This window comes from Aquarana catesbeiana, linkage group LG13 (genome assembly GCF_042186555.1).
Source record: "Aquarana catesbeiana isolate 2022-GZ linkage group LG13, ASM4218655v1, whole genome shotgun sequence".
Classification (NCBI taxonomy): domain Eukaryota; kingdom Metazoa; phylum Chordata; class Amphibia; order Anura; family Ranidae; genus Aquarana; species Aquarana catesbeiana.
Genome location: NC_133336.1, coordinates 80341925 through 80367075, shown reverse-complemented (window position 1 = coordinate 80367075; position 25151 = coordinate 80341925). Strand labels below are relative to the sequence as shown.

Below are 25151 nucleotides of genomic sequence, written 5' to 3'. Positions count from 1 at the left end.
TCGATGGTTCCACGTGTATTTGTATTTCCTGTGTCATTTGGAGCGTGCCGTTTGTACAGTGTGAGTATGTGGAAGGGCTGTGTGCTGGTAATGCCCTTCTTAGTGCCCCCTGGCGGGCAGGGTCACTTTACTACCCCTGTCTGGTTGCTGGCTCTGTATGAGCGCTTCTAATCACATTGTGTGGCATTATAACCTTGTGGCTGCACTGCAGATGCTGAGTGTGGTATTTAAAGCCGACCACCTGTTCCCTGTGGAATATGTAGGCTGTAGTATCTAACAACCCTGTAAATGCTAACTGCTTGGCTGTGTAACTGGACCAGAACATGCAAGAAATGAAAGCAGAGCTCCACCTATGAAGTTAAGTTCCTCTCATTGTCCCCTCCCCCTACACAATAGCAGACAGTGTGTTTCTGTTGGGCAGAGTAAATGCCTTTGAGAATTCATTCATACCCGGCTTTTCTGATTCATGTGAGAAAGCGCACAAGAAACACGTGTTATGCTGCGCTACCCCCAGCATGAGTGGCAGACATGCATTTTGTCGCACTACCAACACGTAGTGAAAAACACACCATGCCCCACTTTAATAACCACTTGCCAACCGCCCACAGTATATACACGTCACTACTTTGATGTGTTTGTGGCAGCAGCAAGCTGCCATAACCTTTGTATCGTTTTGTTTTTTTTCTGTGGGCAATTTGCATCTGCTAAAAGTGATCCCGGTGACGGATATGCCACGAGATCACTTTTAGTGGCGGCGGGAGAGGTGCCCCTTCTGCCTCTTTCCGGTCATTTCCACGTTTACCGGAGTCGTCAGTAAACCCCGGAAACAATTCTATCCATTTGGTAGATAGGCAGGAAGTAGAGTGAGGGCAAGATGGCTTGTTTTGTGCACTGGTACGCAGTCATGTTGGAACAGGAAGGGGCCATCCCCAAACTCTTCCCACAAAGGCGGGAGCATTAAATTGTCCAAAATGTCTTGGTATGCTGACGCCTTAAGAGTTCCCTTCACTGGAGCTAAGGGGCCAAGGCCAACCCCTGAAAAACAACCCCACACCATAATCCTCCCCCCAAATTATTTGTGTTTCAATTATTTTTATAGACATAGAAAACCTTCCATATCATTCCAAATACATAAATACAAAAACACATACATAAAAATGGATCTATCCTGTAGCACACACCTCTCAGAGGGCCAGTTCAAGATAAATTTAAAAAAGAAAAATAGAAATATTACACCCTCAGCCCCTCCAGACCCCCCCCCAACCTAAGAAAAAAAAAAAACACCCCACACTCACCCCGCCCGTTATACCTTACCGTGAAATACCTATCCCCTATTCTAATCTATTTTACTCTTACCAAGTTATTTATTAGTGAATAAGTTCCCCAATTCCTGCCAGTAATATTCAGTGCTCTTGGCACATTTCTCATTATATAAGTGAATCTGCGACCATCCCTTTCCCTTTTTATTTATTTATTTATACCGCCAATATATTTTCCCTACAAATCGTCCATTTCTTCGTGTGTGAGAGAGAGTACTCCAGAGAGACCTCTATATTACCTTGGGATCCAGACAATCTGGCCCAAAGCAGATTTCTTTGGGAGTGTTTGTGTAGGATTCGTTCTATAAAACATAATATCATCCGCGAAGCGGATATCTTATATTTTTGTCCCGCGACTTTTATACCTTCAATTTCATAGTTAGCTCTTATAGAAGAAAACACAAAAAGTAAAGGGGAAAGTGGGCACCCCTGACGTGTACTATTATAGAGCCAACCCTCCCCCAAATGATTTGGACCAGTGCACAAACAAGGTCCTTAAAGAGATGGATGAGCAAGTTTAGGTAGGAGGAACTTGACTGGCCTGCACAGAGTCCTGACCTCAACCCAATAGAACACCTTTGGGATGAATTAGAGCAGAGACTGCGAGCCAGGCCTTCTCGACCACATCAGTACCTGACCTCACAAATGTTCTTCTGGAAGAATGGTCAAACATTCCCATAGACACACTCCTAAACCTTGTGGACAGCCTTCCCAGAAGAGTTGAAGCTGTTACAGCTGCAAAGAGTGGGCCAACTCAATACTGAACCCTACAGACTAATGCCCTGTACACACGGTTGGACATTGATCGGACATTCCGACAACAAAATCTTAGGATTATTTCCGACGGATGTTGGCTCAAACTTGTCTTGCATACACACGTCACACAAAGTTGTCAGAAAATCCGATCGTTCTGAACGCGGTGACGTAAAACACGTACGTCGGGACTATAAACGGGGGAGTAGCCAATAGCTTTTGTCTCTTTATTTATTCTGAGCATGTGTGGCACTTTGTGCGTCGAATTTGTGTACACATGATCGGAAATTCTGACAACGGATTTTGTTGTCGGAAAATTTTATAGCCTGCTCTCAAACTTTGTGTGTCGGAAAATCCAATGCAAAAAGTGCGATGGAGCCCACACACGGTCGGAATTTCCGAAAACACGCTCCGATTGCACATTTTCCGTCGGAAAATCCGACCGTGTGTACGGGGCATAAGACTGGGATGCCATTAAAGTTCATGTGCGTGTAAAGGCAGGTGTCCCAATACTTTTGACAATATAGTAGTGTGTGTGTGTATATATATATATATATATATATATATATATATATATATATATAAAAATAAAAATACATTTTCCGTCTTTGCTGCACAAAAATATCTGCTAGTTCTTGTGATTAGTTCAGTGAGTTATATACTGACTGAATATATTTTTTACAGCATCAAGCAATGTTAACGGACAAAAGAAATGGGTCCTAAGAGAGAAAATAATCGAAAATGGTGGAGAAATAATTCACAGAGGCACTTTAATAAAAGGTATATAAGCTCCTTTTCCTTCAAATTACCGTATTTATCGGCGTATAACACGCACTTTTTTCCCCTTAAAATCAGGGGAAAGTCGCAGGTGCGTGTTATACGCCGATCCCGAGCTGTCACATTTTCAAAATCGCGGACCGCGATTTGAAAATGGCGCCGCCGGAGCCGAAGTACACAGAGCCGGTCCTCGGCTCTTTCCGGCGGCTCTCGTTTACTTTCGGCTCCACTCGTAGTCCCGAGCGGAGCTATCCGAACCTACTCGGATAGCTCCGCTCGGGACTACGAGTGGAGCCGAAAGTAAACGAGAGCCGCCGGAAAGAGCCGAGGACCGGCTCTGTGTACTTCGGCGCCGGCGGCGCCATTTTCAAATCGCGGACCGCGATTTTGAAGCCCTGGAAGCAGGGACAGGGGATCCCAGGCTGCACTGGGGCAAGGCTGCACTGGGGCAAGGCTGCACTGGGGCAAGGCTGCACTGGGGCAAGGCTGCACTGGGGCAAGGCTGCACTGGGGCAAGGCTGCACTGACATGGCTGCACTGACATGGCTGCACTGACATGGCTGCACTGACATGGCTGCACTGACATGGCTGCACTGACAAGGCTGCAATGAAGGGCATTTAAATGTAAGTTTTTTTCCCTTCAACTTCCCTCCTAAAAGTTTTTTTTCCTTAAAATTCCCTCCTAAATTGGGGTGCGTGTTATACGCCGTTGCGTGTTATACGCCGATAAATACGGTATGCAACTACTGACCTCTTATTATGTTACTTAGTGTCAGACTGCAAACAAAAACCACTTGAGTTTTCTACATCGCTGTTTATTGTTGTGGAGTTTCACATTTGTGATTCCCTACAATTACTCGGCATCAATTATTATTAATCCAAAGTCTTTAAAGTGGTTCTAAAGGCACTAGTTTTTTTTACCTAATTCTCTGCATTAAGGTAATAAACATTCTGTATGCAGCTCCCCCAGGCCCCCCCCCCCTTATACTTACATGAGCCCAGTCTTGAGACAGCACCGTGCACAAGAGCATTCTCTCTCTCTCTCTCTCTCTCTCTCTCTCTCTCCCTCTCCCTCTCCCTCTCCCTCTCCCTCTCCCTCTCCCTCTCCCTCTCCCTCTCTCTCTCCCTCTCCCTCTCCCTCTCTCCCTCTCCCTCTCTCCCTCTCTCCCTCTCCCCCCCTCACAAAGAGGCAGGAGCCAGTAAGTATAACATGTTTGTTATTTTAATTACAATCACTTTAAAGTGGTTGTTAAACCACTATATCATATGTATACCATCCCATCAGTTATATAACACTATGGGGGTTATTTACGAAAGGCAAATCCACTTTGCGCTACAAGTGCAAAGCCCACTTGAAATTGCACTGAAAGTGCACTTGGAAGTGCAGTCGCTGTAAATCTGAGGGGTAGATCTGAAATGAGGGATTTTATCATCCAATCATGTGCAAGCTAAAATGCTGTTTTTTATTTTCCTTGCATGTCCCCCTCGGATCTACAGTGACTGCACTTCCAAGTGCACCTTCAGTGCAAGTGCACTTTGCACTTGTAGTACAAAGTGGATTTGCCTTTCGTAAATAACCCCCTATATGTCCCAGTGCAAAATCTCTGCCGATTTCTACCTTATCTTAGAGTTTCTCCCCACGCGGCTCTCTACTCTTCCCGGGTGATGGCGAAGCAGAGAAACCAGCAGTCACGTGAGCGTCGTGAGATGCTCTGAGACAAGGTAGAAATCTGCATCGTTTTTATACAGCACAGGCACTGGGACAAATAGCGGTATATAACAGATGGGATGTATACATATAATTTAGTGTTTATAGCAGCAGGACCGGAGGGGCGGACAATGTCACTAGCTGACAGGCAGAGAGGGGAGGGGGGAGAGCAGAACTGCGGATGACGGAGGCCCATAAACTGACCACGGTGTCGGCTCAGCAGCCATGATAAACAGTGGTCTGTTTACAGGAGGAGGGCAGAATCAGGCAGGTTTTTAGGTTATACCGGGGGCCAAATTACACAGCACAAACACTGTGCTGTTATTCATGCTTTAAGGAAATAGGATCTATTTTTTTTTTTTTTTAAGGGTTACAAACACTTTAAAGTCTAAGGTGTTTTACTAGCTGCAAACTTTGGGCCTGCTAGACACGCCAAAAAAATGTCATCATTGTAAAAGGACATGTGTAGCATGCCCAGTGTCTTTATCTTGCCGCTGGGACTCCCCCTCCCAGTATACAGAAATTGTCAGCTTTGATTAATCAAAGCCGACATTATTGTATACTCAAAAAAGCAGTGTGAATCAGTGTTTATACACATCACTGCTCCAGACACCAATATAGAAAAGTACAAAGTAACATAATATTACTTTTGTATCATTTTGTTCATTCGTCTGCAGATCAAAGGGATAAACTTTTTGATCTGCAGATGTCAGTTAAAGCAACCTGACAAGTAAAAAAAAAAAAAAAATTTGTTTTCAATAAAATGTTCCTGTTTAATCCCTTATTAACTCTTAGTTTACTCTAATCAGCCCTAATTAACTCAGTCTCCCTCTCCATTTAAATATTATTTTCCTGCTGATTTGTGTCTATTTTATTAATCATTAATATTGAAACTTTTTTTGTTTTGCTTGTCAATATGTTTACACATTTAACAAATATTTACACATATCTCCTTTAAAAAAAAACAAAAAAAAAAAGTGCAAAATTAAAAAAAAAAAAGTTTCATTTGTAAAAAAAACTTTGTAATGCTTTGTACCAGAATCATAACTTTAGTGTAATTTTAAACAAGATGAATTATAGAATACAATGTGCACTTTTTATTTGCAGTAACTATGTTTAGTTATTTTTAAACTAACACTGCTCAAAAAAAAGAAAGCAATATATGTATTACCTTGTCATCTTTAGTAATGACAAAGATATCACTGAATAAACAGGTCCAAAACAGAAATGTAAAAATTGCTCTGGTCCATAGGCCGCTGTCGGCTGAATCTGGGTCACATGAGTTCAGAACTAGTGCACTCCTGTGACCCACAGGTGATGTATAACCAAAAGACCTTAGGCTATACTTCTTTAAATCTGACAGTTGTACTATGCTCCTTGTTTGCAGTGTTTTATATGCTGCTCTATTTAGATTTGTCCTGATATCCAATCATTATTCTGTTTTTTTTTTTTTGCTTTGGCTATGGAAGCAGGAAGGAAACACATATGAAATGAAGTAGCTTGGGATACTTTTATTTAACACTTGTGTGTAAGCCAAATACCATTTAATCAACACTTGCATGTAAGGCAGAAAAAAACTACCATCTTCTACAGATTCTCTACACATCTGTACCTGTGCATCGTTGACAAGTCCCCTTTGTATTTCAAATGTCTACTAATGACATTTATTCCTTCTAACTAGGTATAGGTCAGGTATATCGGAATCATCAGAGGCAAGCACACCAGAAAGTTCCTTCTCTAGTGGCAATCAGAGCTCTACAGTGCCAGGTAACAACAGTCTTGTTCATGAACAGTTTTTAAGGAATTCATATTCTCATGAGCTACAACAATGTTTTGTAAATGGAAATCAGAGAGACCACAAAAAAAAACAAAAAGAGCAGGTTTAAATATAGTAACATTAAAAAAGGAGCAGGTTTACTTTAAAGCCCAATTTCAGCTTAAAGAAAAAGAGTAAGGTGAGAGAAGAGCTTGAACAGCTTCAGTACTTCTTCTGTGAACTTTGGCGATGACTTGCTCCACAGTGTCAGCAATAATGTAGGTCAGTAAGGACTTTTTTAATATGCAAATATTTTATTGTCCATAGCCTGGCCACTGGGTTCACTTTATCTTATGCATGAATTTTCACATATCTGTGTATCTCCCAAATGTCCTTACTTAAACGTTACTTTGCTAATCCCCCAACACAGGAAATATTTCTGGAGACTGCCACAAGTATTCTTCACTTGTACTTTCCACTGCAATATGTCTTCGCACTTCATTCCTAGACATACACTTTATTAGTGTATTTTTAATTGTCAAGGATTTATAGATACTGGGGGGTTGATTTACTAAAGGCAAATAGACTGTGTACTTTGCAAAGTGCAGTTGCCCTCTGCAAGTGCAGTTGCTCCAGAGCGTAGTAAATGAGGCAAGGCTTCACTTTGCAAAGAGTACCCAATCACGTGCAAGGAAAATAAAAAAAACAGCATTTTTGCTTGCACATGATTGGATGATGGATGTCAGCAGATCTTCTGCTCATTTACTAAGCTCTGGAACAACTGCACTTTGCAAAGTGCACCGTCTTTTTCCATTTAGTAAATCAACCCCTGTATGTACTGTATCAAGGAAGAAGGAATCCGCTGCTCCAGGTGTGTATGATGACCTGAAAGGAACCAAGTAGGAGTGCTAGCCCCGGCTCACCTCTGTGGAATACTTGGAAAAAGAAGAATGGCTGCACATCCGAAGGTTCCAAACAACGTGCTTTTATTAAAGATCACCAGGGTACACCAACGACACCAGATATTTAGTCATGTAGACACGTTTCACACATCCAAACTGTGCTTAATCATTACAATGACTATATTGGCTACTAAAGCTTTTATAGGACCGCCCTGATATCAACAGGTGATCATTAGGCGGTCAGAATAAGCAGCAGCTACACAACTTTCTTTTCCCTGTGTGTACTGTAGATAGAAATCCACCAAGTTCTATATCATACTTCGTAAATGTGGTATCTCTACTAGATACGTTTTATTTTTATTAGATGTAATACTTGTTACTGGTATCTGTGGAAAACTGTGCCATTCTTCCCCTAAAAAACAGGTTTTCTTTTTTCATTCCTTTTAGAACTTCCAGGTTTTTACTATGACCCCGAAAAGAACAGGTATTTCCGCCTTCTTCCAGGACACAATAACTGTAACCCATTAACTAGGGAGGCTATAATACAGAAGGAAATGGAACAGAAAAGACTTCAGCTTCTTGAAGAAGATAAACATAGGAAGGTGGGTGCTGCACTTGGTATATGGGATAAAGCACTGACAAGTGTTTTTACCCTGTTTGGTAGTGCATTAAATGTTATAATATATGTAGTGTCCTGTGTTGACCTTTAAACTAAATAGCTACTATGCTGTCCTTTAATAAAACTCAAACAATTTAGTAGTGATAAAAGTTTGAGACAAGATTTGAATGTAATCATGAAATGTGGACCAGGCAAGATTGTCCTGTTTTGGTGTGTAGTTATCTTTTGCCAGTCATGCTTATGCTAAATGTTCAATAAAAATTCTTGGTTTATTCAGAAATCCACCAGGCCTGGAGTAAATGCATCTATGCTTGTGTGGAAACGACAGCTTGGACTGATGCCATTTACAACCTACTGCAGGTAAGAATAACATAACAATATAAGTCCACTAATTTGACCCTTCGCTTTTTTTTTTTTTTTTTTTTTATTAACGGTAACATTTTAAGGGTTGATTATACAGTATTTTAACCCCTTTGCTCCTAAGGGTAAAACAAATGTTAATGCCTAAGCACAATTTTGCAACTTTGACATGTAAAATCTTACATATCACAGCTGTGTGCTTCAAGGTGAATTATACTTTGTTGTTTTTTTTAAAGGACAAATTGGGCTTACATTCAGTGGTAAATGCTAATGGATATATATATATTTTTTATTTAGCTGTATATCTCTTGCTACTACCGTAACCTACCACCAAAGATCAACCCAAAATAAATTTTCCTGTCCCCGGTGATCGCAGCGACACAACATATGTGTATGTTAGTTGTTGAAAGTTTCCGTAGTAGAGCCCAGAAACAATAGTGCGCATTTGTTTTGTTTTTTTATCCTACCACACTGACACTAATTTAAAAAATCCTGCCCAATATATATTGACCTTCAACCCTAACCCTGGCACTGACCTAGATCATTTCCTCCTTCAACCTTAATCTTTTATTTTATCTTTTTTAATATTTCTTTTTTTTCACACAGTTTTGTTTATTTTTCTCTCTGCAAGAAGAGAGTGAGAGATGCAATGTATCTATCCCCTCGATTCATAGAGAGACAAAACACAGGGTTGGGCTTCACAGTGACTGATAACTGTGATAGCCAATCAGAGGCTATCACAGCAATCAGGTGACCCTGAACCAGGAGTTCCCCGGTCCCTGTGTTGGGAGTGCGCTGTATAGCACACTCCTAGCACTAGGGATGGATCAATATCTGTTTTTTACTCAAGTACTCACTCATGCAAATTACCAATACCTTTGCGGTGCAATTTGAGCCCATACAAAATAAATGGAATGCAATACGATTACTGTCCGAATCACATGCAGTTTCCTGCACTGCTCCTGTGTGAACCCAGGCTGAAGTCGCTATCACAAACAAGCCTGGGGTCACACAGGAGCGGTGCGGGAAATCGCATGCGAATCTTTGTGAGGTGATTTGAGCCCATGTATTTTGTATGGGCTCAAAGTGCACCGCAAAGTTATTGGTTTTAGGTATCGGAGCATTTGCATGAGTACAAGTACTCGTGCAAATGCTTAGTATCGTTACCGATATTGATATTGGTGCAACCCTACCCAGCACAAAGACAGATATGCCTATATGTAGCCCCATGGGAAAAAAAGCTCAGTTCACTGAGGATGCATATGTGTATACCGTCATCTGGTTGGGTTAGCTACCTCCCGCCCGCCGTATAGTAAAATGATGACAGGCGGGGTGCCGTCATATGGCGTCACCCCAGTGTCAGCTCTTGCGGCACGACCCCGATCTCGATAAAGAGCCAACGATGCGGCTCTTTACCCATGTGATCGGCTGTGTCCAATCACAGCCGATCACATGTAAATACGGAATTGCGTTTATCGGCTCTCCTCGCCTCACACTCTGTCAGTGCCGTTCAGCGGCATCTCCTCTCAGGGGAGACTGTACAGATAATCAGGGCATTGATCATCAGTGCCCTGATTATCAATGCATCCCCAGCAGGGCTCATCAGTGACACCAATCAGTGCGGCATAGTAGTACTACCTAATCAATGCCCATCAGTGCCACCTCATCAGCACACATCAGTAAAGGAGAATAATTAAATTAAATAAAAATTTACTGACTGAAACTTAGAAAAACTTTTTTTTGCAAAATGTTAGGTCTTTTTTTAGTTTTTTTAGCAAAAAATAAAAAACCCAGCAGTGATTAAATACCACCAAAAGAAAGCTCTATTTGTGTGGAGAAAAAAATGATAAAAATGTAATTTGGGTACAGCGTTGCATGACCGCGTAATTGTCATGTGTGAGTGCTGAAACCTGAAAATTGGCCTGGGCAGGAAGGGGGTAAAAGTGCCCAGTATTTGAAGCGGTTAAAGAGTTTTACCTAATGTATAGTGCTTTGGCAAATTTTAATTGCTGAGAAATGACTAAAGGATACTGATATATTTTGACAGGGTAATTCTCACATTAATTTTGTTTAGTATAGTGGGGAAGAGTTAGAGGCTCTCTGTGGGTTGTATTGCCTTTCTGTCTTGGCTTTACCAGGCCCACTCATTTCTTTTCCTATCATTAGGATAGCAAGTGAAGTACATCTACCCAGTAGGGTCACAAGTAGCTAAAAAACCCCAAGAATGGTTCTAGCTCTATGCAAAACGAATTACTCTTTTTTTCAGACTATTTAATATGCATTTATTTCTTTCTTTGTGTTACATAAAGCCCTGAAGAAGTGGGTGCATTTTTAACCCCCTAAAATGTGTTGTCCTCTTTTTCATATTATCATTGAACAAGTCTTCCCTAAAGAATTGTCTGCTGGCATCCCTCTTCCTTGTTAGTTATAGAATTAAATTTGAAGGACCCCACGTTTTTGGTTCTGACATAAGCTTAGTAGTGTACAGAAAAAACATTGGTTGACCCTAAAATTCACTAGTCGTAATCATTTTCCTCTTTCACCCATCAAGCACCATTATGTCCATCTACCTGCATATAATTTTATTTTTTCTGTAACTGTCTGTGCATCATTATATTGTTTCTTTTGTGGCAGACGTGTTCATGAACTCAAAGTAAACTGTATGCAGAGAAAGGAAGTCCATATTGTCAACCCCGAGCCTGTTGGTCCAGGAACACACAAGTTTGAGTTTATTCTGGTAGGTTTACAATATGGAAACATGTATTCTCAGGTTGTACACGTAAAGAGACAGTTTCTAACGTTGGTATATTTGCCAACATACAGTGCGTACCTTTTTTTCTGTGTTTTAATGAACTAATCTGCAGTGGTGATCACATTATACATTTTTCAGGCAGATTCATCATGCCAAAGATTATTTGCAGTAAGTGACATGGAGAATGGGTTCTGTAAATACGGTCTTCTCAACCTTAACGGACTGTGGAAAGATGTGCCCACTGTGGAAAGTCATGACAATCCCTACTTTACAAATCATAAGGTATTACAAGGTTGGTGGGGAGGAACCTGCATTGTCGGTCTGCACAACATCACATGGTTTATTGTTTACAAATGTAATTATGTTATATGTAGTGTAGCAGTACAATATACTCTGTGTTTGCACAATCATAGTGACGTGCAGACAAATTTATATTTTGAACAAACATGCTATTATGTAATTAGGATGTGTATTTTGTTCACTTAATAGTTCTGAATTAGAGGTGAGATTTGCCAATGTAATGTAAGAGATGGCTGCACTGTTGAAATCCTGATGTGAGGGCACCCTCTTGAAAAAATTAAAATACTGTAAGGGCAGGCAGGGTGCCTGTGACACTATAGGTTGAGTACCAGATGTCTAATATATACTACATTGTTAGACATAAATGACTGAATCATTTTCTTTATTTCGACCTTGTGTTCCTGCTAGCAGTGCACGTCCTGCCCAGGGGTGACTATGCCTACTTACTGTGCATCTATAGAGTAGCAGTGTCGTTCACCCCCCCCCCTCCCAGACTGTTCGCTTATGTTTTGGCCTACAGGTTGACCTCCTCACACTTGCATGTTCAGCCAGCAGCTATAGACAAAAACTGAGGTGAACTACCATTTCATTAAATCCCATACATTTTCTTCTGGGTCTTCCTTTCCCGGATATCCCTAAATCATCACAGAAACTTGCGTCATTCATATTATTAGCAGTGAAAAGAGCCATTCCTAGGTTTTGGCTCTCTACCCCCCCACTTTGCACCATACCCTCTTCATAGTAGCAGATATATGCAGGAAGGAGCATATGACTGTTAAGATTGAAGGTAATTTTCTCCTATTTGACAAAATATGGAAGGCTTGGGATGTTTCAATATTTTCTTCTGAACCTGTTGTTGTCACACCTTTTTAAAGACCACTAGCAATACCCTTTGACCATCCTTTAATACCCGATTGTGTAGTTGACACATTTCACTTTATTTTTGACCTAAATTCAGATACGGTATGGACACTTTTTGTTCAAATGATCCAATGATGGAAGCCGCTGACACTTGACTATACTGGTATCCCCACCAAGATGTATTATTTTATTTTGTCTATTGCTTTGATATATATAACTTCTTCTTTGATGCTAAATTGGCTTGATCTTGTACCTTATAATACGATGTTTTATAATTGTTAAAACTGTTGAAAAATAAACAATTAAAAAAAAAAAAACTGAGGTGAAGCTAATGCCACATCATCATTAGGAGAGGTGCACTTGCACATAAGAGGAGGACGCAAGACTTGACAGCTGCTGGGAGTAGAATCACATAGTCTTTAAGGAAAATAAATTTAAAGTGTACCTATGAGCAAAATCAAAAATGCAGTCTGCCAGGAGCATTATTACAGCAGTTTTTGTTTTGTTCCCTTCATAGCATATTTTTTATAAGAATTTCAGTGCAGATTTTTTTTTTTACTAAAGACATTTAGCAGAATACAATTTGGCCAAAATGTAATAAGATATTTGATTTTTTTAATTTTTTATGGGATATGTTTTATAGCAGAAAGTAAAAATGTTTTTTTTTTTTTTTACTATTATATATTTTATATAATAAAAAAACCCCAGAGGTGATCAAATACCAACAAAAGAAAGCTCTATTTGTGTGAAAAAAAAGATAAAATTTTGTTTGGGTACAGTTGCATGACCATGCAATTGTCAGTTAAAGTGGCTCAGCACCACATAGTAAAAAATGGCCTGGTCATGAAGTGGGGTAAATCTTCCGGAGGGCAAGTGGATACTTTGTTTTGGCCATCCAGCCATGTGCTACTTTTCATTGAGTGTTTATAAATATGGTGGGAGCTGCCAGTGTGCTTTTTTTATAACTTTATAAAGTTATTTATGTAAGAGCTTAAGTTGTTTTACATCATTTTGCCTATTCATTATAGAGATTAAGAGTTTACTGTTTCTTGGTCCCTTACACATTTTGTTTCCCTATGAAGGTAAATGTTGCATGTTGGGCCACACTCACTGGACCAGACTCGCATGTCCTGTATCCTTTTTTTTTAAGACAAAATTAAAGGAGATACAAAGTCACACCATACACTATCATCTATGTAATAACAATACTTTAGACAATCCAGTATAAGCTGACGTAAATCTCCTTTTATTTTGTGTTCACTCCCTGTCTGCAGGCCATCTCTTTCCACAACATCCTGGATTCCCTTCATGCTTAGCAGCTTCTCCGTTGCTCATTCTTTTGGTTTACGTTCGATTTCTAAGGACTACATTGACCATTGTACCTTTCTGCCTGTAAACAGTGCTTTCTTTACTGACTGTGCCAGACAGGTGGAGTGTGTGACAGCAGTTTCTACAGGCAGAAGGAAGTAAATGTGTGGGATTCTTCACAGTAATGCCATGTACAAACGAGCGGAATGTCTGACAGAAAAAGTCAGACGGGAGCTTTTCATCATATATTCTGATCGTGTGTGTGCCCCATCAGACTTTTTACGTCGAAAATTCTGACGGACCTAGAAAGAGAACATGTTCTAAATTTTTCCGACGTAACCAATTCCTATCGGGAAAATCGCTCGTCTGTATGCTGTTCAGACTTACCAAAAACGACGCATGCTCTGAAGCAAGTACGAGACGGAAGCTATTGGCTACTGGCTATTGAACTTCCGTTTTCTAGTCCCGTCGTATGTGTTGTACGTCACCGCATTCTGGACGGTCGGAATTTGGTGTGACCGTGTGTATGCAAGACAGCCTGAGCGGAATTTCGTTGGAACTCCGTCGGAAAAACCTTCAGAGTTTATTCCGACGGGAAAACTGGTCCTGTGTACGGGGCATAAGAAAAAAAACTTCAAAATGGTGCACATTAATAATAATTGGCTTGCAATATATGAATTAAATGTGGAAATGAATGTATGATTTTACAATTTGATCATAGATACATTTTAAATACAGCAGAGTTCTTGATGACTATGTATAATTCCTTAATGGCAATTCAGTATTTCTCTCCTGGGAAGACAAGATAGTCCAGGCTGTGTTAGCCTTATACCAGCATGTCTGTTCAAGAACTTGGCTCCTGACGCAGGTAATTTATTTAGAGTAAATCAAGCTGAAAGGAGATTTTGTGATTTGAACTTTGCTGAAATTTTATGAGGCATTTCAGTTGATGTCATTTCCAAAAGTTACCTAGTCATTTAGAATGAAAACAAATAAATGTCCAACAGAGTCAATTATTATTTTAACATAAGATTTACAGAGCATATGTTCACACCGCTTATACGGCATTGTTATGTGATCTTCAGTAGAGATTTATATTTAGTAACCAGAGAAAGCATTATAAATTTGTGCTTGGTTTTGAAATTGTTTTTATATCTTAATCTTTAGATGATGGCCAACCTGTAATGCTATACAATATCAAAGTTTCCAATGTATGGAGCTGTGTATGGTGCTTAAACCCTCGACTGGATTGTAGCTTTTCAGCAGGTCTGTATTAAAAATTATGTCTCACATACTCACCGAGGCGACCTGCACATGACTGCCGCGGCGACTTGCAAGACGACTTCTGTAAAGAAGTCTATGCAAGTCGCCCCCAAAGTAGTACAGGAACCTTTCTTCTAAGTCCGATTCCGATTAGAACGGTTCCATTGTACAGAACGGGAGGCGACTTGTCAGGCGGCTAGGTCGCCTGACAAGTCGCCCCCGTGTGAACCGGCTCTAAGTCCAGTATCTTCCTGCTGCTGCTGCTGCTGCTCTGTTCCTCTGTTATCAGTATGATAACTTCTGACAAGTTCTCCAACACAGGACATAAAAGCAGCTAGAAATTTGTGTCGGGAGGGAACTTAGAGACAGATAAGCAGAGAGCCACACAACATTTCCCACGCCTTTATCTTGGTCCTCTTCAGCTGGCTGCCTCTTTCGGTTACAGTTTTTCTCAGCTGGCATTTCTTTTTATGTAAAAGAGAACTAAAAGGCTTTACAGGTGTCCCCCGCCACTGCCTTTCTCAGACACTTCTGCCCCATCCTGGAGCCCAGGACCAATCCTGCCAGCGGCATCAGCTTCCCTGTACACAGTGAGAGGAACTGAGGTAGTTCCTCCCACTGTGTGACGTCAGAAACTGGAAGCGACAAGGGTTTCATCACTTCTGGTTTGTTTACTTACAAGCTGTTACCAGTTTATAAAGCAGCAGATCAAGCCGATCTCAGTTTGATCAACTGCTTTGGAGACTAGAGGAGAGCTATGAGGTCTAATAGATCTCTCCAAAAAAGAGGTACTGTCACAGCCCATGCTATCATATGAACAGCATCCCTTGTGGTGGTAGTGGTTAAATCGGCTGTTTGCCTTTGTACTGCCTTTGCCGTTTCCTTTTTTCCTTTCTTCTTATTACTTTTGAATACCATTGTCTTTTTTTGATGTCTGAACCTTTACTTCTTTGAAATTTTTAAAGAACAGCATCCCTTTGCAATAGCAATAAAGTTGATACAAAAAAATAAAGTTACAATGTAAAAAAAAAAAATTGATTTAAATAAATAATAAAAAAAAATATTTTTTTTAAAGCTTCCCTGTACTCACATGCAAATATGAACGTGCACATAGGTCCCATACGCATACGTAAAAGGCGATCACACCACACATGTGAGATATAACCATGAACGTCAGAGCAAGAGCAATAAATTCTAGGACCAGACCTTCTGTGTAACTCTAAACTGGTAACCTATAAAGGCTTTTAAAGCGTCGCCTATGGATATTTAAATTTACTATCGTTTGTCACCATTCTACGGACGTGCGCAATTTTAAAGCAAGACATGCTTGGTATCTATTTACTCGGCCTAACATCATCTTTTATATTTTACCAAAAACTGGGTATTATATTATGTTTTTGTACACTAAGATTCATTAAAGTGTATTTTTCAAAGAAAATTGCGTTTGAAAAACCGCTGCGCAAATAGCGTGTGCCAAAAAAATTGCAACACACACAATTTTATTCCCCAGGGTCTCTGCTTCAAAAAAATATATAATCTTTAGGGTTCTAAGTAATTTTCTAGCAAAAAAAATGCTGATTTGTGGATGTAGGTCAGAATTTGCCTGGGGGTAAATTGGTTAATGGAGCTTTAAATGTAAAGTGGCTACGATCACTAGCAATCTCCTATAAAGTGTCTTTAGTCTCTGGCCATCACCTGTGGCATGTCTACGGTCTCTGACCATCTCTTGTAGCATGCCCATAGTCTCTGATCATGTCCTTTTGCATATTTACAGTCTCTGATAGCTTTCTGTAACATTACTTTACTGATTATTATGTATGGCCCTGTGGTGGTGTTAGGGTTGTGTGTCTTCTTCCCCTAACTTTCTTTTTTCTTCACTTTGAAGGGCTAAAGAATCAAGTTCTGGTAATGAACACTGCAACAGATGTTCGGCGCACATTCAAAACAAATAGTGATGTTTTGGCCCAGCAGTTTGCTACAGAGGTATATTTCCTTTATTACACCATGTTGTTTTGCAGCATATCAGATTACAAAAGTATTTTGGACAAGCAGGTGCTGTGGAATTTTGCTTTTTTAAGGAGTTTTCTCCCTGGAATGCTGCGTTTTGTTTTTTTTTTGTTGTTTTTTTTTTTTTAATAATTCCTTTATTTAGTCAAAAGTTGCATTGTACAAACCAAGTCAAAGATATTCCATGATACCGTTACATAAGCAGGTTGATATCATTTACATCATCAGAACTACAAAAACAGCTCTACCAGTAAGAACATAGACTATACAACGAATTTCAATTCGTTCAATTATAAGCAGAATTGAGAGGGCGCAGTGGTAAGCATCTCCATACTGGGGAGAGGGAACTTTTTAATTTAAATTTTTTGATTTTATTTTATATTTCCCTTTTTGTTCTTGAAGATGCCCTGTCACCAGGTTTCACCTCCAAATATGAAGCCTTTATTAATATATTAATTACCAATAAAATAGGAATTTTATGTGCACCCAATATTTTTTTTATTTGCAAAAATTAGGTTGTTAGGAGCACTCCAAAATAGTAGCTTGCAGAATAGCGGCTTTACTGTTATCATGTGTCCCATAGTGCTCGAGAAACTCTGTGGCACTGTCAGGGACACATGATAAAATTTTCCATATAGTTGTCTGAAAGTCACTGTCCACCTACTGTACAAATACAGGGGATTGAGGACAGAGGTGAGCCAGTTCATTACTGGTTCTAATAAAGATCTGTGAAGCCCCTGTTTTCTTTGAGTCCATCCAAACCTTATCTTGTGTTGAGCTCTGATGAAGAGGGAGTGGTGTTGGTGTTGCTGACAAAATGTGTTGGGTGTTTTATATATATATATATTTTTTTACCAACAACTAAAATTATCTCGGACTCTTATCTGGCACTCCTTTCTGTATTTCTATGGTCTGAGCTATTGTTAGGTGCCCATCAATGGAAACCTTGTTGTGTGGGAGCTGCCTTGCCACAGCTATTGAGCTTATTTGAAGTTTGCCTTCATCTAACTACACATGCAAGTCTAAAAGCTCCCAGCACCTGAGTTTAAGTATTTTAAGTATGTTGCTCTGGACTCCTTAGAGACATGGCATTGTCATCTGGCTCTCCTCCACTAGTGGTCGCCAAACAGACCATAATTCTGTTTATAAGTATGGCCAGAGGCCTGCGGCTGATATGTAGCCTATTAAAGGAGTTTCTCCAGATTCCTTCCTTGTTCCAGTCCCTTATCAAATAAATGTTGTGGTTGGGTCCCTGCTCGTTTTTATGTTTTTTTGGTGTCATGTGCACCAGTCTAGGCTGCAGTATGCCCTCATCTTATGTCATTTGTTCACCCTTCTCCCTCTTTCAGGCAGTCTGACCTTGGTGGTGGTTGTAGAGGGAGGGGTTACCCTTGTTGTTTTTCTACCTGCCTCATGTGTATTTTGGCTATCTTTTGGGATGTTATGCAGTGAGGAAAACCCACAAAATAGGTGGAGCAATCTAATAACTTTATTAAGGAACAACAGACCCACAACAGAAGAAAACGATTTAACAAACCCCTGAAGAACAGTTTCCCAATGGAGGGTCTGGAGAAAAAAAAAGGCTACATAGGAAGTTCCATGCCTTCCACACCCCACCCATAGGATTCAAGGAAGGAAAATTCCTATATGAGGGAGGAGGTTGCCTAGCCAGACAATAAATATTGTGAGACTCACAACAGTTTACTCTGCAGCCTCTTTAATACAAAGTCCCGCCTCTTGGACCATCTTCAGTGATAGACAGAACAGTGGTCCAATGCCAGCCCAGGAGACTGGACTTCCTATTACAGAGGCTCCTGAGTAAACAGAAAATCCTGGCTCTATTTAATCTGACGGTGCTCCCCTCCGAGGCAGCCCAATGCAAGTATCAGCGTATAACACGCACACACTATTTGCACCCGATTTTCAGGGGGGAAAAGTGCGTGTTATATGCTGATAAATACGGTATATGTGAAGATATAATAATTCAGTAACCATGGACACTATGCAAAATGATGAAAATAAAAATCCGTGCAACCAAATTAATAACAAGTGAAAGTCCTATAACATTACATTTCTAAACAGGAAATAGTCTTCTATTCAACTTCTTTTTGTCACCACGAGTGCATTAGTGATGCATGCTCTTCTCACTTTATAGTGAATGTGCTCCATCGCCTAATATAAGGGGGGCCCTCACCAGATATCTTTGGACCACCAGGACCCTCACAGCTTATGTGGTTAATCGTAAGGTTGGTGTGTACTTGGCGTCCACCTCCTTAACTCTCGCACCCAATATCAGCGGGGATGTCCCAGAATGAAAAAACAATAGCGTGATAATTGTGCAATACATTTATGCAAAAAAATCCTAGTTAAAAACATATGCCAATGCACTTACATTTCCATGTGCCATAAAGCGGCACCAACTGTACAACGCCTAAGAAGTTACAATCCTGGCCACTCATCTCTGTGAGCCAGCGTGCGTTCCACCTGAGTCAGACGTGACGTCAGCAAGACCCGGAAATTCCAACACTACTAAGACCTCAATGCATTTCACTGGAAAGGCGTCATCAGTATAATATCACAACAAAAATAAAGTATATATGTATAAGTGCATAAAGTGCAAACATGCTCTATATATGTATGTATGTATATCAATTGTATTAGAATTCCTCTACCAATGACTCAAGTTGTTGCCAGGGTAAAGAAGCGCCAGACACCACCTTGGGAAACTAACGCTCACCAGAAAATGCGCTACAAAATGTATAGCAAGCTTAGCATGTCATCCAGGGTAGCCTATGCATCCATCCACAGTGCTGTCCTCTCCAGTTCCCAGCACTGATACAAGCTGCAGCAAATAAAGCTTACACCAGAGCCAGCAAAGATGATAATAGTGTAGTATTTATTGCACCATGAGGATCACATCCATAGCATGCTAAACAAACAGACTAATATATCAATGCAAAAACCACTGTAACTCACATAGAAAGCTGCTGCTGACTGGTATCGTGCAGCAGCAGTATGACGTCAGCACTAAAGTCTCTGCCCCAACATGTGTTTCAGACGATAGGCCTTCTTCAGGGTACCATACTGTCAAGACCCAGGTCAACTATACCACACCCCTTGAAGTCTAAGCGAGTCAAAAACCCATTGGATGTAGCATCAGCATCCCATGCACAAACCAGAGTGCTCAGTGCATTTGTAAGGACATCAGTCCTGTGTGAGACACAAGTTGAAATGCTTTGTAACAAGCCATGAAGCAAACAGAGTTTTTTATTCCATCCAAATCAGAAAAGGAGGTCTTACTCCAGTGGTTGAAGAGACCCCTTTGAGGGGATCTGTCCAAGGTTGCACAGTTTAAGGACACCACCAAAATAAGATGGAGGGCAAGACCAGCCAACCTAAACTGGGAATCCAGCTGCCAGTCAGTGAGGCCCTGACCAATTTAGTGGTCTTCCTGTTGGGGTGAATCACTGGTGTATATATGGTGGGAACAGACGCGTTCAGGCCCACTCTCAGGTGGGACCCAGGATACAGGGGCTTTTGTTCTGTATAGAGGAATGTATCTAACAAAGGGTGTAGTGAAAGTTAAAAGGTCTTTGCAGCTGTAGAAGCCCTAAAAACCCAAGGCCTGAAACAGCAGGCTGATCCTCCAAATGCAGGGTAGAATACACTGCCTCAAAAAGGTCTGACCCAACCCTCTGCAAATATAAAGCAATGGCAGGAGACTCTGATGCCTTTAACGGTAGATTGCTGGAACTCTGAGTCAGAGGTGGTAACGGGCCACAGGCCTGGCCTTATCAAGGGACTCCAGAGGGTCAGAATCGGACTCTGCAGGAGATGGCCCTAGATCACTCTTATGCCGCGTACACACGGTCGTACTTTTCGACCGGACTTGTCCGACGGACCAAATCCGGCGGACAATCCGATCGTGTGTGGGCTTCAGCGGACTTTTCCAGACGCAAATCTGATGGACTTTAGATTTGGAACATGCTTCAAATCTTTACGTCGTAACTCCGGCGGACCCAGAAATCCGCTCGTCTGTATGCTAGTCCAACGGAGAAAAACCCACGCTAGGGCAGCTATTGGCTACTGGTTATCAACTTCCTTATTTTAGTCCGGTGTACGTCATCACGTACGAATCCGTCGGACTTTGGTGTGATCGTGTGTAGGCAAGTCCGGTCGTTAGAAAGTCTGTTGAAAGTCTGCCGAAAGTCTGTCGGACTTTTGTAGCTGAAAAGTCGGACCATGTGTACACGGCATTAGAGCCTTTGCTGGTAGAATGCCCTTGTAGCTGAGTACTGCCAGCTATAAAGTCCTGAGTGAACACTGTAGCCGGGCAGTAAAAACAGAATGAGAACCGGAGATCCACATGGTTCTGCAGGAGCAGCAGAGGGAAGGTGCTTCCTCTAGGCTGAATGGTGGGAGAGTACATGGCTCCACCAGTGGATAACAGCACTCTGTCCCTCAGCCTTAAACCCTACTGAGGTAAACTGGAGATGGTGGAAAATTTGAAAGGATACCTAATAGTATAAGCATTAGGGTTTTTCCCAGTGCTTCAACATCGCTGACCTTATTCACAAAATGAGTCTTCAGAGATAAGGCAACACCTGGGGCTGTGCCTTGGCCTCAGAAAGTGCACTGTGGTTAACTAACAAAGTACACTCAGGTCTGCAAAAGCGTTGCAATGCAGTGCCCCAAGGTCACCTTCCAGGCTAGGCCCATACATCTGGTCCAGCTAAAGCCTCCAAAGCTAGTGCTGAGGAAATGCTGATCCAGATGGCACCTATAGATAGAGACCAGCAGCAGTATAGCAAAAATCATGATTGATGCGCCAGAGGAAAAATCCACATGAAAAAAGGTTAATAAAACAGACTTTATTCAGCAGAGGGGAGGGAAGGTGTCCAACCTCCTTGGGCACTAGTAAATACAGAGGCAAACTGCATAGAGAAGGGGTTTCACAGAAGCTGGCTTACAATTCTTCTGCTTGCCAGTGTTCAAATATCCTGAGGGCAGCAGTATAACCCCACTTTAATTGAATGCCTGTGTCCCTAATACACTATATTGCCAAAATATTTGGGGCGCCTGCCTTTACACGCACATGAAACTTAATGACATCCAGTCTTAGTCTGTAGGGTTCAGTATTGGATTTGCAGCTTCAACTCTTCTGGGAAGGCTGTCCACAAGGTTTAGGATTGTATCTATGGGAATGTTTGACCATTTTATCCAGAAGTGCATTTGTGAGGTCAGGCTCGCAGTCTCCACTCTAATTCATCCCAAAGATGTTCTGTTGGGCTGAGGTCAGTTCTCTGTGCAGGCCAGTCAAGTTCCTGCACCTGAAACTCACTCATCCATGTCTTTATGGACCTTGCTTTGTCAACTGGTGTGCAGTCATGTTGAAAGGGGCCATCCCCAAACTGTTCCCACAAAGTTGGGACCATTAAATTGTCCAAAATGTCTTGGTATGCTGACGCCTTACGAGTTCCCTTCACTGGAACTAAAACTAAGGGGCCAAGCCCAACACCACACTATAATCCCCCCTCCACCAAATGATTTGGAAGGGTGGCCCAATACCTTTGGCAATATAGTGTGGATGAGCGAGTTTGGTTTGGAGGAACTTGACTGGCCTGTGCAGAGTCCTGACCTTAACCTGATAGAGCATCTTTGGGATGAATTAATGCGGTGACTGCGAGTCAGGCCTTCTTGCCCAACATCAGTACCTGACCTCACAAATGCGCTTCTGGAAGAATGGTCAAATATTCCCATAGACACACTCCTAAACCTTGTGGACAGCCTTCCCAAAAGAGTTGAAGCTGTTATAGCTGCAAAGGGTGGGCTAACTCAATATTGAACCCTACGGGCTAAGACTGGGATGCTATTCAAGTTCATGTGCGTGTAAAGGCAGGTGTCCCAAAACATCTGGCAATATAGTGTATATCCCAGATCAGTTTCAACTGTGTTTAATGCAAAAGGTCCATGTGAATGAGAGCTGAGGCATTGTTAGCGCAGTAGGAAACTGCACTAATTATTAAAATTTGCATCTCTTGCTATATTAACCTTTGGTAAGTTTGTTACTTTATAAAAATGTTATATTTTGCATGATCTTTTTAAGTTAAGAGATATATTCTCATTTCAGAACTTACTGCTGTATAATGGGTGTCGCTCTGGAGAAGTATTCTCTATTGATATGCGTGTCCCTGCACTTTCTCCATCTTACTGGAAAAAGGGGACATCTTTCCTCCAGAACTCTGCCATCACTTGTCTACGTCTTCTTCAGGATGAAAATTACTTGATGGTCTCTGATATGTCTGGACAGGTACATTAACAGATAATGTTATAGAACTTGATTAAAATGTGTACTATGCAACCAGAAGTTACTGTTAAAAATATTTACATTATTTTTATGTGTCAGGCACCTCAAAATATCCAGCCTCTTCTATTTATTTTCTACAGATCAAATTGTGGGATATGAGAATGGTAAAATGTTTACAGCAATATGAGGGACATAACAATAGTTATGCCTATTTACCACTGCACGTTATAGAAGAGGAAGGATTGCTCATTGCTGGTATGTATGGAATTTAAGAGGTAAACTGTCACCCTTGCTGCTATTGTATAAAAATGCTGATGTTCCAGCTTTCCTACTTAGTTACTGAGCTGGAATAAGTAGGCAGCTTTGGAGTTCTTACATCAGCTACACTGTTTTGGGGACAGTGGTTCACACATTAGTAAAGCTGGAGGATCTAAATCAGGGGTCTTCAAACTACGGCCCTCCAGTTGTTCAAGAACTGCAATTCCCATCATGCCTAGTCATGTCTGTGAATATCAGAGTTTTACAATGCCTCATGGGAAGTGTAGTTCTGCAACAGCTGGAGGGTCGTAGTTTGAGGATCTCTGATTAAATGATATCCACAGAATTAGCATGTTTAAAAAAAGAATGGTGCATCTACTAAATACCAACTAAAAGCTTTTTACTTATGCAATACATTGTTTTTCATTGTAATAAATGGAAACAATTTTAGGGAGATCAATTTCACCTTCACAGGAAAAGGTCTATCTTCAATGAATTAATCAAATCTACAGAAAATGAATGTTCTATTATAATAAAACTTAAAAACATCCAAGGGAGTAAATACTTTTTATAGGAGTTAACATGTAACAATTCATGAAGTTTTAAGTCCTGAAAATGAAGGGAAAATTCTTGGTTGGTAAAAAAAAAAAAAAAAAAATTGAGGTTTATTAAAGTACATATGTATGGCAGTGAATACTACTACTAATGTCTGTGTTTAACTTTTTGTTCAGTTGGCCAGGACTGCTACACAAGAATTTGGAACCTGCAAGATACCAGACTGCTCCGGACTATCCCTTCTCCACATCCAGCATCTAAGGACACTATACCAAGTGTGGTGTTTTCTTCCCACTTAGGAGGGAAAAGACAGACTGTTCCTGGCATCCTTATGGCTGTTAAGAAAGACTTGTATCACTTTACATATAACACAAATACCGTGGAATAAGGGAATATGATAGAAAGCCTTGGCATCCAAGCAATTGCTAGTGCCTTTTTTAATTCATCACACACTTTCAATAGAGCCGTTGAAAAAAACAAACAATCGGCCTTTAGCCCATATAGACCAAGAAAACCTCACATCTTTGGGACTTTATCCACTTTACTGTAATAAGTTTCCCAGAAGACAGCAAGAGCAATCAGAAAGCGCAGTGCAACTTGCGCATGTGCAGTAGGAAACAGGCTTTGAAGCCGCAAGGCTTTACTTCTTGTTTTCCTTAGTGAAGATGCTTGCACCCACAGCTGATGGACGAATCGGATAGGGATACCTGGACACGCAAGTTTCCCTTATGTTAAAAGTCAGCAGCTACAGTATTTGTAGCTGCTGACTTTTAATTTTTTTTTTTTTAAAGGCTGGAACTCTGTTTTAAGAAGAATGTAGACTAAGCGATGCAGCTAAATTATCTTTTTTTTTTTTCTATTAAAAGAAAGCCATCTTGCAAACATCTGGCTAAAAGATCGTATTTACAGTACTGATTAATAATTCATTCACTGGGCAGGGGTGTCCAACCATTTGACCTTACTGGGCCACATTGGAAGAAGAATTGTCTTGGGCCACACACAAAATACCCTAAAAATAAGGATAGCTTAACTTAACATCACGGATATAGATAATGTAACTATCTGAGTAATAAAACTGCATTTTTTATTATAAAAGAGGGCAACATAAAACTAGTGCAATGTTTTACAGTTTTTGATAAACGAACGCATTATTATGGATGTAGTAGCAATTCTCAATGAGTTCTCGAGGTGCTTATCAGATATTTTAGTTCTAATTTCGCACTTCGTGTGCTTCATCCTTGAAAATAATTGCTCACTAATATAGATGCTTCTGACAACTGATGACGTGATTGTGAAGAGTGGGATATTTTTCTTTGGGAAGATAAAACTTATAAAAGTCCAGTAAA

The 25151-nt window shown here is 40.7% G+C and overlaps 1 protein-coding gene across 1 annotated transcript; it reads left to right on the top strand.

Annotated features, from left to right (window-relative positions):
• On the top strand, positions 1 to 25151 carry DCAF4 (DDB1 and CUL4 associated factor 4). Its single transcript, XM_073610011.1, has 14 exons — positions 1 to 58; positions 2757 to 2852; positions 6239 to 6324; positions 7663 to 7817; positions 8112 to 8194; positions 10829 to 10931; positions 11085 to 11228; positions 13190 to 13239; positions 14198 to 14283; positions 14583 to 14681; positions 16564 to 16661; positions 22816 to 22995; positions 23133 to 23247; positions 23982 to 25151. Exons 2-14 carry the CDS (start codon positions 2785 to 2787, stop codon positions 24191 to 24193), a joined length of 1479 nt encoding a protein of 492 aa, XP_073466112.1. The 5' UTR covers positions 1 to 58; positions 2757 to 2784; the 3' UTR covers positions 24194 to 25151.

What these genes read in the sequence shown, in the direction of transcription:
- DCAF4 (XM_073610011.1), top strand. Translation starts at nt 2,785, where the DNA reads ATGGGTCCTAAGAGAGAAAATAATCGAAAATGGTGGAGAAATAATTCA. An exon ending in ACAAGTTTGAGTTTATTCTG is followed by an intron (nt 10,932 to 11,084) that starts GTAGGTTTACAA and finishes TACATTTTTCAG; the next exon opens with GCAGATTCATCATGCCAAAG. An exon ending in GAACTTGGCTCCTGACGCAG is followed by an intron (nt 14,284 to 14,582) that starts GTAATTTATTTA and finishes CTTAATCTTTAG; the next exon opens with ATGATGGCCAACCTGTAATG.